Genomic DNA, 17,288 nt, shown 5'->3' on the forward strand with positions numbered 1-17,288 from the left:
CCCCTCACCTGAAGAAGCATTTCACTGTCTTGTAGCATCTCACTGCTGCTGGAAAATCATCCAGGACAGGATGTAATGTAGCGCTCAGTCATCAAGTCCATACTTTAGTGTGGTGGGGATTCAGAGCAAGGCAGTCAGGGAAGCCTACAGAAAGGAAAGAAGTCTTGACCTTGAGCTTGAAAAAAGTCTAGAGTGTATGTATCACAGCAGAGGCAAGAAAGGCTAACTAGGATGAGAGAAGACAGGACTTTTATGTGAATGTGTATGCGTATGGATGCAAAGATGGGTGATATGTCAAAACTTCCTTCTACCTTTGTCTTTTCCAGGCTTTCCGGTTTTCCATTTTCCTATCTTCTCCTCAGCCAAGCACAGAGCCTTGCATGAAATAGATACTCAGTAAAACTTAACTGAATTAGATTATGTTTTTAGAGTAACAGTTCTCTGCCCGCACACATACGCTGTAACTCTACTGCTGTGTATCTGTCTTATTGCTGACATAAAAGCTGCATGTCCCTGTAGCTTGACCTATAGCCTAGGAGCTTAGGAAACCTTAAGCAACCCTTCTAATACGTGCAGGCCCCAGGTTGGGAGTAGTCCCATCACTAAGATAAGACCTGGCATTCATATCTATGGAACCTATAAGTCTGACTTCTCATCTATATTTTTACCTTCTCTGCTTGCTTCCTCAGCTACCACATTACCTCCTAGGCAGTATGACAAGTTACTAAAGGGCAAACATCAAATCACCTTCTTAGCATTCTCTTTTGGATGAGGAATAGATTGGGAAAATTTGACTTTCCAGTGAGATCTACCCATACACACATACGGGAAAAAAATTCCCCCCCCCCCGGTTCATTTATACAGCCACAGCCAGGTGTTTTCAAACACAGGTGCATTTGACCCCTGGTAGGTATATTTAATGAGCTCATATGTTAAAACATTAAATTTTAGCTGAAATGAAATTATACTTGCATTCTAGGTAAAATGTTTGCAAAGGTCATTTCATCTGCCTAGAAGATAAACTATTAGAATATTAAATATAGTCAGTATTGATCAAATTTAGTATCTAACATGTACATTGACGAGCGACAGTATTTGGAGAGATGAAAAAGACTTAAAAACTTGAGGATAGGGGCACCTGGGTGGCTCAGTGGGTTAAGCCTCTGCCTTCGGCTTAGGTCATGATCTCAGGGTCCTGGGATCAAGTCCTGCATCGGGCTCTCTGCTTGGCAGGGAGCCTGCTTTCTCCTCTCTCTCTCTCTGCCTGCCTGTCTGCCTACTTGTGATCTCTGTCAAATAAATAAATAAAATCTTTAAAAAAAAAAAAAAAACTTGAGGATATCTAAGGAAATCAGAGCCCATCTTACAAGTAGATAGAAGCATGTGCCTTTTTGCCACCCCACCCACCACACACACAAACTAGCTAATCATTTTTCCTTTGGGCTTATAGTTCCAAGAGAGCAGTTTATTTTAATTCTTAAATCTGGAGCCTAAGCCCTATACGACTGGTACATATGAGCACTCATTTATTCCTTACTGAAATCCTTGAGGAATACTAGAAAATTAGAACTATTCTGTTACCAAACTCTTGGGAATTATTTCCCCTTTTTTTGGAACTTGGTATCCTTTGTCTCAATGTTCAAGCTCATTTAGCTAAAAGAAAACATTTTGTTTGTGTTTTTAATCCCAGCTTCTACATGGTCAATTATTTTTAATCTGAAGAGTAGTATATCTTAGAGATCATTCAAAAGAATCTATCACCCACTTTCTCATCCTGAAATTAAGGAAGAGCAAGGAAAGATAATGTTCTTGTGGCTATCTTTAGAAATTATAGATAAGTTCCCATTCTTGCTTTCTAATAATATCAGATAAATTGGGTATAAGAGTGGCAAGACTTGAAATTTACTGAGTTAACAATGTATCTTATTAATGAAACTATTTTTCTGCTAATGAACTTTGACAGGTAGGAATATGAATATATTTCAGAATATGTAAGAGATTTATTAGTTTGCTTTTGAGGGATCATGCCCTGTAGAGTATAGTAATTATTTTCTCTCATTTTTTTTCATTCTATGGCATGCAACTCTGAGAAAACAAATTTTAAAAATAATTCTCCCCAGGGGGTGCCTGGGTGGCTCAGTCGGTTAAGCGTCTGCCTTTGGCTCAGGTCATGATCTCAGGGTCCTGGGATGGACCCCAGCATGAGGCTCCCTGCTCAGCAGTGAGTCTCCTTCTCCCCACAGCTCATGCTCACTTGTGCTCTCTCTTCCTCTTACCCTCCCTCTTTTTTTCAAATAAATAAAATATTAAAATAATAATTTTCCCGAGTTTTTGGTACCCATTGAGGAAAACAAACTTTGGGGGAAGTGTTGTATTTATCCTGTAGTTTTGTGTGCCTGCCAGTAGGTATACCACTGAGCAACCCAGGGGGACATATAGATCCTAAGTTGAGAATAAAACGAGGATTAAGACTCTCATTTTTCTGGCCACCCAGAAAGCAGAATGTTTATCATCGCTAGGAGCTGGCACCTTGATGTGTTCCACATGAGGGGTTCTTCTTTTTCCTGAGACCATTCCTCATGTTCTGTGATGCTTAATCTCATCTGATGAATGCCTGAAATACTGGACACTAGTGTGATAGCTATCCATCAGATTTTCCCAGAGGGAACTCAGCGTTAATAATCACACACACACACACTGCTTTGCTCAATAAGATCAGGAATTGTTTGGATTTCTCTTTGAAGTTCTCTAATTGTTTTCAGATATTTTCAGAAAGCAGCAGGAACCCTGTAGCTTCCTTGTTCAAAAAAAGGGGAGGATCCAAGATACTATAGCTTTGGGAGAAATCCCCCCATACATTTACATAGAAGAAGGTCCTTGGATGTACCAAACATAGTGAGGAAATGAAATGATCCCATGAACTGCCCTTGTTGGGAAGTACTGATACATGCTCATTTCTAATCATCAGGAAGAAAAAAGTGGGTTTCCAGACTGGTTAAAACAGATTACTCAAATATTTCATAGTAAATATCACAGCTTTAAGAGTCCAGCTGAATAAACTGGCTCAACTGAATATTTTTTAAAAATTTAATATCATAGAAGTCTACAAAATATCTTCTAGCTTTAGACATCAGCAGGATAACAGCAGTTTAAGCTTCATATTATCCAGTGATTTTTTTAAATATTTTATTTATTGATTTAGAGAGTGCACATATGTGTGAGCTGGGGGAGGGGCAGAGGGAGAGAAAGAATCTCAAGCAATCTCCTCACCCGTGGAGCTCGACTCAGGGCCCGATCCCACAAGCCAAGATCCTGACCTGAGCTGAAATCAAGAGTCTGCGCCTAACCCACTGAACCACCCAGGCACACTGCCAGTGATTCTTTATATCATTCTGTATATCTGGCAGGAAAGGAATGGGTATGTTTACATTTGGGTTTTTATTGTTGTTCTTGGTGGTTTTTTTTTTTTGTTTGTTTGTTTTTTGTTTTTTTTTTTTTTTTTTCAATTTATTTGAGAGTGAGAGAGAGAGAGAGAGCACAAGCAGGAGGAAGGGGCGGAGATGGGGAGAAGCAGGCTCCCCGCTGAGCAGGAAACAAATGTGGGGCTCAATTCCAGGACCCTGAGATCATGACCTAAGCTGAAGGTAGACACTCAACCAACTGAGCCACCCAGGCACCCTTGTTCTTATTTGTAAAGATTTACTTATTTATTTGAGAAAACATGTGTGTGCAGGGGGAGGAGCAGAAAGAGAATCTCAAGCAGACTCCCCACTGAGCACAAAGCCCCACATGCAGCTCTATCCCACAACCCCAACCAAGGTCATGACCTGAGCTGAAATCAAGAATCAGATATACGGGTGCACCCAGGTGGTTCAGTGGGTTAAAGCCTCTGCCTTGGGCTCAGGTTGTGATTCTGGGGTCCTGGGATCGAGCCCCGAGTTGGGCTCTCTGCTCAGCAGGGAGCCTGCTTCCTCCTCTCTCTCTCTGCCTGCTTGTAATCTCTGTCTGTCAAATAAATAAATAAAATCTTTAAAAAAAAAAAAGGATCAGACATTTAGGGGAGCTACCCTGGCGCCCCTATTTACATTTGAAAGAAGTTTTTTTTTTCTAAATTACAAAGCTACTTATTTTAGAATTTTCTTGTGTTATCATCCTTAATAACAGAAGGAATAGAAGACTGGTGGTAGTGATACATCCAAATGTATTAGAGTTTAATCTGGAGCCAGAAAACACCCAAAGCAGTCACCAACATTCTGAAGAAATCACACAAGATTAAATTAGATCGTGTCTCAAGCCAAACTATATGTACTCTAGCAAACTAACATACTCCTATATTTTGTATTTTCTCAACTATATCTTTGCCTCATTTGTGTCAATTATATATTTGCATTACTGACCACTTCCTGTCCTTTCCGGTTACAGGATTATAGCTGGACAGACATCCGCTGCCCCTTTGAAAAACGAAGAGATGCAGCATGTGTATTTTGGGACAATGTAGTATACATTTTGGGTGGCTCTCAGCTTTTCCCCATAAAACGAATGGATTGCTATAATGTTGTGAAGGATAGCTGGTATTCCAAACTGGGCCCTCCGACACCTCGAGACAGCCTTGCCGCCTGTGCAGCAGAAGGCAAAATTTACACATCTGGAGGTTCCGAAGTTGGTAAGGACTTAACTCAGTATTTTTGTCTGGGGAAGGTGTTTTACCAAGTGTTCCTTGGCTTTCATATTTACATAAACAATTGGTGTTGTCTTTTTGACTTTTTTTTTTGAAGATTTTATTTATTTGACAGAGATCACAAGTAGACAGATAGGCAGAGAGAGATGGGGGAAGCAGACTCCCCACTGAGCAGAGAGCCCGATGCAGGGCTCTATCCCAGGACCTGAGATCGTGACTTGAGCCGAAGGCAGAGGCTTTAACCCACTGAGCCACCCAGGCGCCCCTTTTTAACATAATTTAAATACATATCTGTCACATTTTTTATCCCATTTCCCTGAAGGTTTACCTTTTTTATGAATCATTTTACAAGAACTTCAGGTTCCTAGATTATGTTAATTATCCCATTTTTTCTCATACCATCTGGATTTTAGTTCTATCTAGATTAATTTCATTTTTTAAAAATATTTTCTTTTTATTTATTTGTGAGTGAGACTAAATGAGCAGGGGAGGGGAGGGGCAGAGAGAGAAGGAGAAGCAGACTCCCCCCCACCCCAGCAAAGAGCCAAACATGGGGCTCAGTCCCAAGGACCCTGGGATCATGACCTGAGCCAAGGCCAGACATTTGACTGACTGAGCCACCTTGGTGCCCCTAGATTAATTTTAGATACATAATATTATTTGCTTTAAAGATTTCAGAGTTTGGCTCACTGACAGACCCTTTAAAATCTATTACATTCACATTTTTTAAATCTGTTATACCTTATTACCTGTTCTTTATTTGTATCAGAGAAAAGTAAGAATCATATTTCTCATTTGCATTTATTTCTTTAACTATTTAATATAAAGGCTGGGAGTGCTGTTTTAATGCTTATTGATCAGAACAGGGTATGGATTTGGGTATAAAAAATCTTTGTCGTTGATGGGTAGTTTGTTAGTGTCCAGTGGTGGTCTTTTTCTAAATGAATAATTTTTCTAAATGGATATTCTAGGTGCAGACTAGATGCATAATAGCTCTCACCTTTTCAAATAATTTCTTTAGTTAAATAATGGGCTTATAAAGAAAACTAGGAAGACCCAAGTAAACCTGAGGTGTGGAATTCAAATGTCAATTAAGTCTTTATTTTCTTTGATGATTTTTGTATTAGGCCAAAGAAAGTTTTACTTTTGGTCAGCATATTTATGTTTTAAGTTTTTACTCCCCCACAAGATATCAAAAGAATATTAGAAAAATTAAAGATATTTTAAAATGTGACTTAAGAAATTACCTTTTCCCCCCTTTAAAAACATTTTTTAGAGAATGTCTAATATAGCATATTTCAAATACAATAAATCTTAAAGATAATAGAAAGTAACTGTACTGTAGAAACACTTTTTGTGGAAATTAAAGTAGATAACTTAATATCTTCAGCAATTACTGAGTCAGTTTTTTACTTAAATAGTAGTTTCTCATGTCTGCCATACAGTTTGTATTTCCTCTTAGCACCAACTGAATCTACCAAATTGAAAATGTTCTGAGAGTTAAAAAAAAAAAAGTTATTGTTAATCAAGACCATTACTTCTTCCATTTGTTACTCCCTGAACTTTGTTTTCTGTAGACCTTGACTGTGATGGAGAACCTTAAGGGTGGTATTGTTTTTAAGTATTATCAAGAAGTCCAGGAGTGGGAGATGAGTTACAATTAGGTTAAATTTTAACTTCATGGGGCACCTGGGTGGCTCAGTGAGTTAAGCCTCTGCCTTCGGCTCAGGTCACGATCTCAGGTGCTGGGATCAAGCCCCACATTGGGTTCCCTGCTCAGCAGGGAGCCTGCTTCCCCCTCTTTCTCTGCCTGCCTCTCTGCCTACTTGTGATCTCTCTGTCAAATAAATAAAATCTTTAAAAAATTTTTTTTTAATTTTTTAAAAAGTTTTTATTTAAATCCTAGTTAACATACAGTGTAATATTAGTTTCAGGTATACAATTTAGTCATTCAACACTTCATGCAACACCCAGTGCTCATCGCAGCAAAACAATGAAATTTTTTTCTGATTATAATTTCAAATATGAAAAAGCCAGAAGATTTAAGAAAAAGTTGAAATATTTTAAAAATGAAACAGCAGTGTCTAGTCTAGTGGTCTTAATGGGTGTGTGTGTGTATCCACATATAAAGAATCCTAATGCTTTTAAAATCATACGTATATACATATATATATTCAGTGTCATACTATATAAAATTTTCCTTTTTTCTTAATAATTTTTTATATTTTTTTATAAACATATAATGTAATATTAACCCCAGGGGTACAGGTCTGTGAATCACCAGGTTTACACACTTCACAACACTCACCATAACATATACCCTCCCCAATGTCTATAACCCCACCACCCTCTCCCTACCCTCCTCCCCCCAGCAACCCTCAGTTTGTTTTATGAGATTAAGAGTCTCTTACAATTTGTCTCCCTCCTGATCCCATCTTGTTTCATTTATTCTCTTCCTACCCCCCCAGACCCCCAACGTTGTATCTCCACTTCCTCTTATCAGGGAGATCATATGATAGTTGTCTTTCTCAGATTGACTTATTTTGCTAAGCATAATACCCTCTAGTTCCATCCGCATCATCGCAAATCACAAGATTTCATTTCTTTTGATGGCTGCATAGTATTCCATTGTATATATATATACCAGATCTTCTTTATCCATTCATCTGTTGATGGACATCTAGGTTCTTTCCATAGTTTGGCTATTGTGGACATTGCTGCTATAAACATTCAGGTGCATGTGCCCCTTCAGATCACTATGTTTGTATCTTTAGGGTAAATACCCAGTAGTGCAATTGCTGGGTCATAGGGTAGCTCTATTTTCAACTTTTTGAGGAACCTCCATGCTATTTTCCAGAGTGGTTGCACCAGCTTGCATTCCCACCAACAGTGTAAGAGGGTTCCCCTTTCTCCGCAACCTCGCCAGCATCTGTCATTTCCTGACTTGTTAATTTTAGCCATTCTGACTGGTGTGAGGTGATATCTCATTGTGGTTTTGATTTGTATTTCCCTGATGCCGAGTGATATGGAGCACTTTTTCATGTGTCTGTTGGCCATCTGGATGTCTTCTTTGCAGAAATGTCTGTTCATGTCCTCTGCCCATTTCTTGATTGGATTATTTGTTCTTTGGGTGTTGAGTTGCTAAGCTCTTTATAGATTTTGGATACTAGCTCTTTATCTGATATGTCGTTTGCAAATATCTTCTCCCATTCTGTCAGTTTTCTTTTGGTTTTGTTAAGTATTTCCTTTGCTGTGCAAAAGCTAAAAAAAATTTTTTTTTTTAACTTTTTTCTTGGGAAGGAAAAAAGCACTTGTTGCTTTATTAGTATCATTTCTAAAACTTTTTATTGAGCCCCTATAATGTACAGAAGTTATAAGACAGGATGTATATGTTTTGCTGTTAAAATGTGTAATCAAACACACCAGAGACATACAGTGATACCTTGAGAGTACAGTCCCGACTGGGTCAGCATGACTTCAGGGCTTACTCACACAGCCACTGAGAGTAGTCAGGAAGAATAGTTTTGTTAATGGTGCAGTGACTATTATAGAATGTTAAATGATAAACCTGAGCATATTATCAGATAGTAGTCTTCAGAGTTTAAGGTATGGATTTACCATCTATAAACAGCTATGCTTTTCTCCTCTATAAGGATTTAAAGTTTAAATAATTACCATCATGCCTAACTGGGTGTGAAGACATACATAATGTTACTTAATTTTTCTTCTGAAATCAAACCAATTTCTTTTCCTAAAGTTAGTTACCAATAAATCTCTCCAGCACATCCTTTTAAAAAATATTTTTCTGAGATCTGTACAAACAGGGTTAGCTTTTTCTTAAGCTATTCCACCATTTTGCTGTTATTGTTAATTAAGTTCAGAAAAGACTACAACTTTATAAATTCTTACCTCCAGTAAGTAATGACCAGCTCTACTGTCAGCTCCCTCCCAACCCACATACACACTAAGAGAAGCCTGATGGAGCCTTTTTCTTTTACAGGAAACTCAGCTCTATATTTATTTGAGTGCTATGACACAAGAACTGAAAGCTGGCACACTAAGCCCAGCATGCTGACTCAGCGCTGCAGCCACGGCATGGTGGAAGCCAATGGCCTGATCTATGTTTGTGGCGGAAGTTTAGGGAACAATGTTTCTGGGCGAGTGCTGAATTCCTGTGAGGTTTATGATCCTGCCACAGAAACGTATGTATCAATTAAAATTCTTATTTTAGGGGCACCTGGGTGGCTCAGTGGGTTAAAGCCTCTGCCTTCGGCTCAGGTCATGATCCCAGGGTCCTGGGATCGAGCCCCGCATTGGGCTCTCTGCTCAGTGGGGAGCCCGCTTCCTCCTCTATCTCTACCTGCCTCTCTGCTTACTAGTGATCTCTGTCAAATAAATAAATAAAATCTTTAAAAAAAATTAAATAAAATTTTTATTTTAAAATCATGTAGGACTAGACCTGTTCTTAACTCAGTGAAAGTATGCTGTGTATAATTTGTCTTTCAAGTAACTTCTTTCTTTCTTTAGATGTTAAGTGTTTGTAAACTTATGTGTAGGAATGTGTGGGAATAACCTTATGCATAACTTATTAAAACTATACTGTGTATAAACCCAAAAAAAAAGGCCTTATTTCACAGTTAATTGTATTCTATAAGCTCAGAGGAAAAAGATGGCAAAAAGCAGAAGGACCCCAACAGAAGAATTTAGCTCTTGTATTAAAAATGTGTACACACTTTTGAAGGAGCTACGTTCAGGACATGTTTATGTTCTGGACCCTTCCTCTGTACTTTAAGAAATGGCTTGACCTTAATATACCCTGTGGGTTTTGTTTTTTTTTTTTAAGATTTTATTTATTTATTTGACAGACAGAGATCACAAATAGGCAAAGAGGCAGGCAGAGAGAGGGGGGAAGCAGGCTCCCTGCTGAGCAGAAAGCCCGACAAGGGACTCGATCCCAGGACCCTGAGATCATGACGTGAGCTGAAGGCAGACGTTTTACCGACTGAGCCACCCAGGCACCCCTCAATCTCATTATTTATAGTAGTGGCCATGAACATAACAACATGCTAATAAATTATTAAATTTGACAGAATGACAGTACTTTTGTTACTTATGAATAGTAACAGATACTACTAATTTGCTAGAGCCCAATGTTAAATTTGTGTTTGATTCATACATAAATACTAATTAAAACCACATGTAATGGGTGCCTGGATGACTCAGTTGTTCAAGCAACTGCCTTTGGCTCAGGTCATGGTCCTAGAGTCCTAGGATCGAGGTCTGCATCGCCTACCTGCTCAGCAGGGTGTCTGCTTCTCCCTCTGACCCTCCCCCTCATACTCTCTCTCTCTCAAATAAATAAAATCTTAAAAAAAAAAAAAATACATGACAGTATTAGCATTTTATATTCTCTTAAGTATCCTCCCTTTCTTTTTTGTTAACCATTTTAACAAGTTACTGTGAACTAGGAAATGGATTTCTTCCAAAGATGTGTTAGTCTCCAAATATTCTCTATTTCTCATATTCTGTTGGAGTCGAAAGGAATAAAATCCCCGTTTACCTCACCTATAAATAAATTACCCAAAACCATATTAAACTTTTGTCTTCTAGCCTTTCAGATATGTGTTTGTGTGTGGGTGTGAACACATGTGAGTACTAAATGAGCACTAAATTGGGATAACAGACCTTTCTTATAAAGTAGTTTGCGTACTTCCCGCGAACAAATACTCTAAAAGCTTCCTCTCATTTTTTCAGATGGACTGAGCTGTGTCCAATGATTGAGGCCAGGAAGAATCATGGACTGGTATTTGTAAAAGACAAGATATTTGCTGTAGGTGGTCAGAATGGCTTGGGTATGTGACATTAAATCACTGTTCAACTTTCCCAATGAGTTTGCTGATACCTCCTTCTCTTAAGTCTTTGAAACATTTCCTAAAATCTAAATACAGGCATTTATCACATACATTATTATGTTTATAGTTTCTGAGAACTAATATATTTTATGAAACATTACAGTATATTTAACATCCCTCTGATGGCCATCAGTCATTATGACAGTCTCAGCTTCACACATTTCCAAACACCCCCTGGGTAATAATGTCATACTAGCTAAAGAACTATTAAGTGACAGAAACATTTGAGTTTTTACAAACTTTTAAATACAACTTTTATGAGTTGTATACAGGCCTTAAATGACAAAGTTTCCTTACCACTTTTAAACATTGCATGAAAATATCAATATTACTATTTTTAAATTAGTAAATTTGATTTTTATTTTCTTAATTTGTAGTAAAAAATCTGAAATTATTTCTTTAAATAATGGAGAATCTGGACGGAGTATATAGTCCACAAACCTCATTTTAGTACCTTTAAGCATTACATAAGTATAATAAAGAAATACTTTCTTCCCTTCTCTTGTCTCTGGCCATTGCTGTTTTCCATAAACTGCTAAAAGATAAATGGCAGAAGGATTAAAAACTTTTGAATAATTATAGTCAAAGTTAATCAGAAGGAAAATCCACCGGTTTGTTTACCTTCCCAGAACAGATAGAACATTTATAATTTTGTAAAATAAACATACATATTTAGAATTCAAGTAAAAATTAAGTTAAATTTTTATTGTGTTAAAGTAAAAATAAGAATAGATGATAGCTATATGGGTATTCATTTTAAGATTCATAACTGTTGCATATTTGAAAATGTTCATAATAAAATGTTGGGAAGATCCAAAGAATTAATACCTTAAGAGATCATAGAACTGTTAATATAGTTGTTCATGTTATTTTATTCTTTTGAAGGTGGTCTGGACAACGTGGAATATTATGATATTAAGTTAAACGAATGGAAGATGGTCTCACCAATGCCATGGAAGGGTGTAACAGTGAAGTGTGCAGCAGTTGGCTCTATAGTTTATGTCTTGGCTGGTTTTCAAGGTGTGGGTCGATTAGGACACATCCTTGAATATAATACCGAGACAGACAAATGGGTCGCCAACTCCAAAGTCCGAGCTTTTCCAGTAACAAGTTGTTTAATATGTGTTGTTGATACTTGTGGAGCAAATGAAGAAACACTTGAAACATGAAAAGTGAATGGACTTCAAGATTTATCGGAGACTCAAAAATATGGCCACCAGTGCTTTGTTCCAAGAGTTTGGTTACAAAGTTTTAGTTTGGTGTTTTGTTTTTTTAAAGGAAATTTCAAGTAAAGTAAGATCGCTATGAAATAGATGTTTCTTTTATATGAATTTCCTTAATTCAAAGACCATATTTTAGCTGGCCACTTAACCAAGACATATCTAGCAAGAAAACTTGAAAAATCATAAGCATTTGATGAAAATACGAATTCTTGAATGAATTTTACATTTGAAACTATGATTATGGCAGAGTGGGGGATTGGCTCATCAGTGAAGCAGTCTCATCTTAGCTCTAGATTCTATTTTCATACATCATAGAAGTGCTATGTAGTTAGGTCTGTTTGTTTCTGTTCAGTCAAGAACTAAGAAATAGTATGAATTGTAAGTCAAATCAGGCAACTCTGATGAAGCATCTTAGTCTCACCTAATTTTGCTTGTCTTCATTTGTTCCATATAGTGCCAAATTTATTTCATTTTAAAAGCAAGCAAGAGTGAGTCAAGGTATACACCTGTTCTCTTACAGAACTTCATAAACACATTTTGGGCTTAAACATACCCTAGTCCTCATGAAATATATTCAGTCCAATTAAATATATTCCATCTTTCAAACACAAAATGTCAAGCTTAGCACCCTCATTAATTTATAGTACTATTTTGCCCGGTGGTTTAAAAAATGATTATGCCTTTTCAGTCCTCACTGTTAAATAAAATAAAATCATAGTAAGAATGATTAGCAAAAGATAAAGCTATTTATAGCTAACTTCTAGGTTACTAGAATAGCACTGATAGTTATACAGTATCAATGTTGACTTTGAACTTCTTATGGATTAAAAAGATACATGATTTCTTTTCCTTAGTAGGACACATCAGATTTGACCCAGTTATCTCCTAAAAGTTTTGTAATAATTTGAGTTAAATGTTTGTCATCTCGTATTAATTGCTTTTATCTGGTCAATAAATCTTTCACAAACCCAACTACTCATTTCTTTCCTAGTAATGTTTTGCCCTTTTACATTACAGAATGTATGGAATGAGCCATGTAAAGCTGTCACCATCAGTGTTTTTATCCAATAATATTAAATATTTTTTAACTTAAAATAGACTGCTAAGTTTTATTCATCCTTCATTTCAAATGTGTTAGGCAGTGGTTGTTTTTAAAATTTGTGAAGCTGTATTTCTATTTTAATTTTCATTGCTTTATTTGTATGGGGTTATAATCTTAAATCCTAAAAATGTTTAAATGACAAAGATTATAAATATAAAGTATAATGATAGGGGCGCCTGCATTGCACAGTCAGGTTAAGCATCTGACTGTTGGTTTCAGCTAAGGTCGTGATCTCAGGGTTGTAAGATCAGCCCTGTGTGGAGCTCCTCTGCTGCCTAAGACTCTCTCCCTTTCCCTTTGCCCCTTTCCCCTGTGCTTGCACATATGCACTCTCTAGAAAATAAATAAATCTTTTTAAAAAGCATAATGATATATTTTTATTTAGAGTTTTTTATGCATGTTACAGCTTTATTGAAATGTAAATCACATTATACAATTCACCCATTTAAAGTGTGTATCATTCAGTGGTCTTTAATACATTCACAGAGTTGTGCAATCATCATCACAATTTTGGAACATTCCCATCACCACAGAAGTAAAGTCCATACTCTTAGCAGTCACTCCCCGTTTTCCCCTGTATTAATTTCTTGTGGTCCCTGTAATGAATCGCCACAAAGTTGGTGACTTAAAACAACAGAAACTTATTCTTTCACAACTCAGGAAGCCAGAAGTCCTAAATCAGGGTGTCAGCAGGGTTGCCTCCTTCTGGAGTTCTGAGGCAAAAACTGCCAACCTGCCCCCTAGCTTCTGGTGGTTGCTGGCGGTCCTTGACATTCATTGACTTACAACTGTGCCACTTCACTCACTGCCTCTGGCTTCACATGTCCTTCTTTCCTGTGTTTCCTTTGTGTCTTGATACGTTGTGATAAGAACAGCAGTCACTGGATTTAGCTAACTCTCCTCCCAATCTAGCATGACCATATCTTAACTAATGACATCTACAATCTATTTCCAGATAAGGTCACATTCTGAAGTTCCAAGTGGACATGAATTTTGGGGGGGGGGGAATTATCCAACCCAATTACATCCTCCAGATATCCTAGACCTATACAACCATTAAATTTTTCTGTCTGTAGATTTGCCTGTCTTGAACATTTTTATGTTGGGTTTTGAATTTTGTACTCCACCGGGGGAGAAAAGTCCAGGTTTTTTGGAGAGAAGAACATCCATTTATCATATTACAATTTACTTATATTACTTAATATGATACTCTCCCATATGGAATGTGAGCACTGTTTGAAATATTGTAAATGGACTAGCCTTTTCTTTGGCTGTATCAACTGACTGGAACATACTATAAGTATGTAGACAGGTTTGATGTAGATTAAACCTGGGTTTGGGGGTTTTGTGGGGTTTTTTAGGGGAGGTGATGTTAGTAATCTCAGTAATTACTAATTAGTATTTTCTGCCTTGGGAAATATTCTACAAAATTGTAAATGCCAGGATAATGGCACAGTATATTGGCAAGTTGGTCTGTTTTTTTGTGGGGTTTTTTGGTGTTTTGTTTTTTTTAAGATGTATTTATTTACTTGAGGGGCAGAAGGAGAAACTCCTCAAGCAGACTCCCTGCCAAGTGTGGAGCCCAGACTCCCGAGATCCCGACCCAAGCCAAAACCCAAAAGTCGGACACCGCAGCATTTTTCTATTTCTTTTCCACCCATAAAAGTCCTGTCCTTTCTATAAATGGCTCTCCTTTCTTTTTAGTAAACGTGATATGTTAATTTTCCATCATTTGCAGTGACCCTGTTTTGATGACAGCAGTTTATATTTTCAAAAATCACAACTTGAACATGAAAGTTTAATGTCTTGAAAAAAGTGTTGTGGGGTGCCTGGGTGGCTCAGTCAGTTAAGTGTCTGCCTTTGGCTCAGGTCATGATCCCGGGGTCCTGGCATCGAACCCCACATCGGGCTCTCTGCTCAGTGGAAAGTCTGCTCCTCCTTCTCCCTATGCCTGCCACTCCCCCTGCTGTGTTCTCTTTCTCTCTCTCTCTCTCTCTCCCTTTACTAAATAAAATCTTTCTTTTAAAAAAAGTTGCTATACAAAACAGGACTTAATTACAATTGTGACCTAGCTTTCAAAAACCTGATCTACAATCTTACAGGAAATTCTGAGTCACAAAAATGAGCCAGTTAATAAACAATTATTAACTAATGAATCTATATTCCTTTTGCCTTATATTCTATTAACAGCAAAAAATTGAGATTTGCTGCCTGTCAGGATAAAAGAGTATTTGAAGGAAAGGTTGACTTTTTTTTTTTTTTTTTTTTTTTTTTTTAGGGAGAGGGAGAGAAGTGGGAGGGGGCAAAGGGAGAGGGAGAAAATCTTAAGCAGGCTCCATGCCTAGCTAAGAGCCCAACTGGAGCTCGATCCCAGAACCCTGAGATGATGGCCTGAGCCAAAATCAAGAGTTGGATACTTAACTGAGCCACCCAGGTGCCCCCGAAATTTCACTTTTTAATGACACCATTAACATATACCAACAATGTCAGAAAATTCAATCCACTCCAACATGGCACCAAACCAAGACCCAAAAATCTGATAATATGAAGAGACATTTTCAGGTTGCATCCTTCAACATGTGCTAAATCCTTTAAATATTCCTCCTAATAGTTGCCTCAAAAGACTTCCAAAAGTTTGAACAACTTTCATCTTCTTAACTTCCTCCTTCCCAAGGCTATTCAAACTACTTTGGGAGAAATAAAAATTTAAAAGTTTGTGCTGGGAAATTGAAAGGTTTTACTTTTCCAGAGCTTTAAGCCTCCTCTCATAACAGCTATAATACGGGTTCTGGATCTGGTTTGTTCAATTCTTATAGGGAACTTCTCTGATTATATCTTCCAACCATCTGTTGAATTTGTTTCCGCTACCCATGTTTAATATCTAAGAATACTTTTTTTAAAATGATTATTTCATATAGCATTGTTACTGTTTCATGGTATCCTCTCTGAAGATACTTTAGTTTTTTTAACATTTTCTACACACTTGGTGTGTGTCTGCTTATTTTTTTCTGTTTGCTTTGCTCTTTTCTAGTCCCTGTCTGCAAATTTTATTTAAAATGAGACATTGAATGAGTTGATAATTTTTATGTGCAAAGGTGGGCCTAATTATCAGTGAACCTCATCATATGATGAGGGAATGGTCACCTATTTTTGTTGGGAATCCACCAGATCTATAGATATTTTTATGGGATGTTTGATTCTCAAAAAAATAATCTTCCAAACCCCTACCTTAGGTGCCGAGTGCAAGTTGGGGAAAAAGGGACTGTAAGGCTGGCTACAGGATTTCTGGAGCTCAGGCAAAGAGGACTATACTTCACCATTCAATAAACATAGCTTGCATTGTCAGTACTGTAACTTCTCCTCTGTACTTGATGTCCTGGACTCAAAGCCTCTCTCGTCCCCACCCCACCCCATTTTTTTTCAAGGAGAAAACCTATTTCCCATCATGTAGGGATAGCTGCCCCACTGGGTGGATTTATGGAGCTGGATTCTAATTGCACTACATAGAGATTTTCAGTCTACCCTTCTATGGTACCTGTTGGCTCTTAATTTCTGCGGATTTTCAGCCTCTCTAGGGACATGTGTGCACCTTTCCAGAATATGACCTTCTTCCTCTCTGCTAAGTAATTTACTATTCCACCAAGCGCATTCAATCTTCACAAATTGTGGTTTGAGATTATGGTTATTTGCTGGTCTAATCAAAGATTGTGGTTTTTGCTTGTTTCCCCTTTGAGATGATTTTTCAAGAGGAAAGGGAGGCAGAACTATTTTTACTTTGCCATCTCGAGATTAGAAGTTTCCTTTCTGTGACCCCACTCTTGATTTCCACCAACCCGGCCCTAATTGATCACTACTGAATTCTGCATTCCTTAGCCCTAGGCTCCCATTGTCTCCCACTGTCTCACGAGCACTCACCTAGATGATCTCAACTGAGATCTGGCCTTGCCTACCTTTCCACCTTCACACAGCGCCATGTCCATTCTCATTTAAGCTTCAGCCACCACTGGCATTATTTTAGGTCTTTGATCCCAGCAGAGTCCTTGTTGGTCTTTGCATAGACAAGAAAGTCAATGGCCACAAGGTGAAACTGGCTAATACAAGGGAATTGCTCAAAATAAGTATGGATAGTGAGAACCAAGTTTCTCACTATCAAAGGAGGAAGTTAGAAATACAGGAAGAAAATAAATTCTGTGATCTTGGGATCAAACTGGAGGTTATCAGTATAAACTCATAGTTTCTAATACATATACAGAAATATGCATTGATGTAAACGTATGTCTGTCTATAGTATATATTTCCTAGCAACGCCCACAAAAGGGCTTGGGAGAAAAGACCTCACAACAGCAATGAGAAAATTTGAAGCTCAGATCTTG

The 17,288-nt window shown here is 37.6% G+C and overlaps 1 protein-coding gene across 5 annotated transcripts in view; it reads left to right on the forward strand.

Annotated features, from left to right (window-relative positions):
• The window catches only part of LOC111147315 (kelch like family member 7), a 66,029-nt gene extending 53,244 nt beyond the window's left edge, over positions 1–12,785 (forward strand). For all 5 annotated transcript variants that reach the window (XM_022503303.1, XM_022503300.1, XM_022503302.1 and 2 more), the window contains 4 exons: positions 4,423–4,663; positions 8,679–8,880; positions 10,433–10,530; positions 11,476–12,785. In XM_022503303.1, coding sequence (XP_022359011.1) covers positions 4,423–4,663; positions 8,679–8,880; positions 10,433–10,530; positions 11,476–11,759 — 825 coding nt within the window. In that variant the 3' untranslated portion in view covers positions 11,760–12,785. The remainder of the gene's footprint in view (positions 1–4,422; positions 4,664–8,678; positions 8,881–10,432; positions 10,531–11,475) is intronic.
• Positions 12,786–17,288: the final 4,503 nt, after the last annotated feature.

Source organism: Enhydra lutris, unplaced genomic scaffold, assembly GCF_002288905.1.
Source record: "Enhydra lutris kenyoni isolate GAN:26980312 unplaced genomic scaffold, ASM228890v2 scaffoldscaffold16, whole genome shotgun sequence".
NCBI lineage: Eukaryota > Metazoa > Chordata > Mammalia > Carnivora > Mustelidae > Enhydra > Enhydra lutris.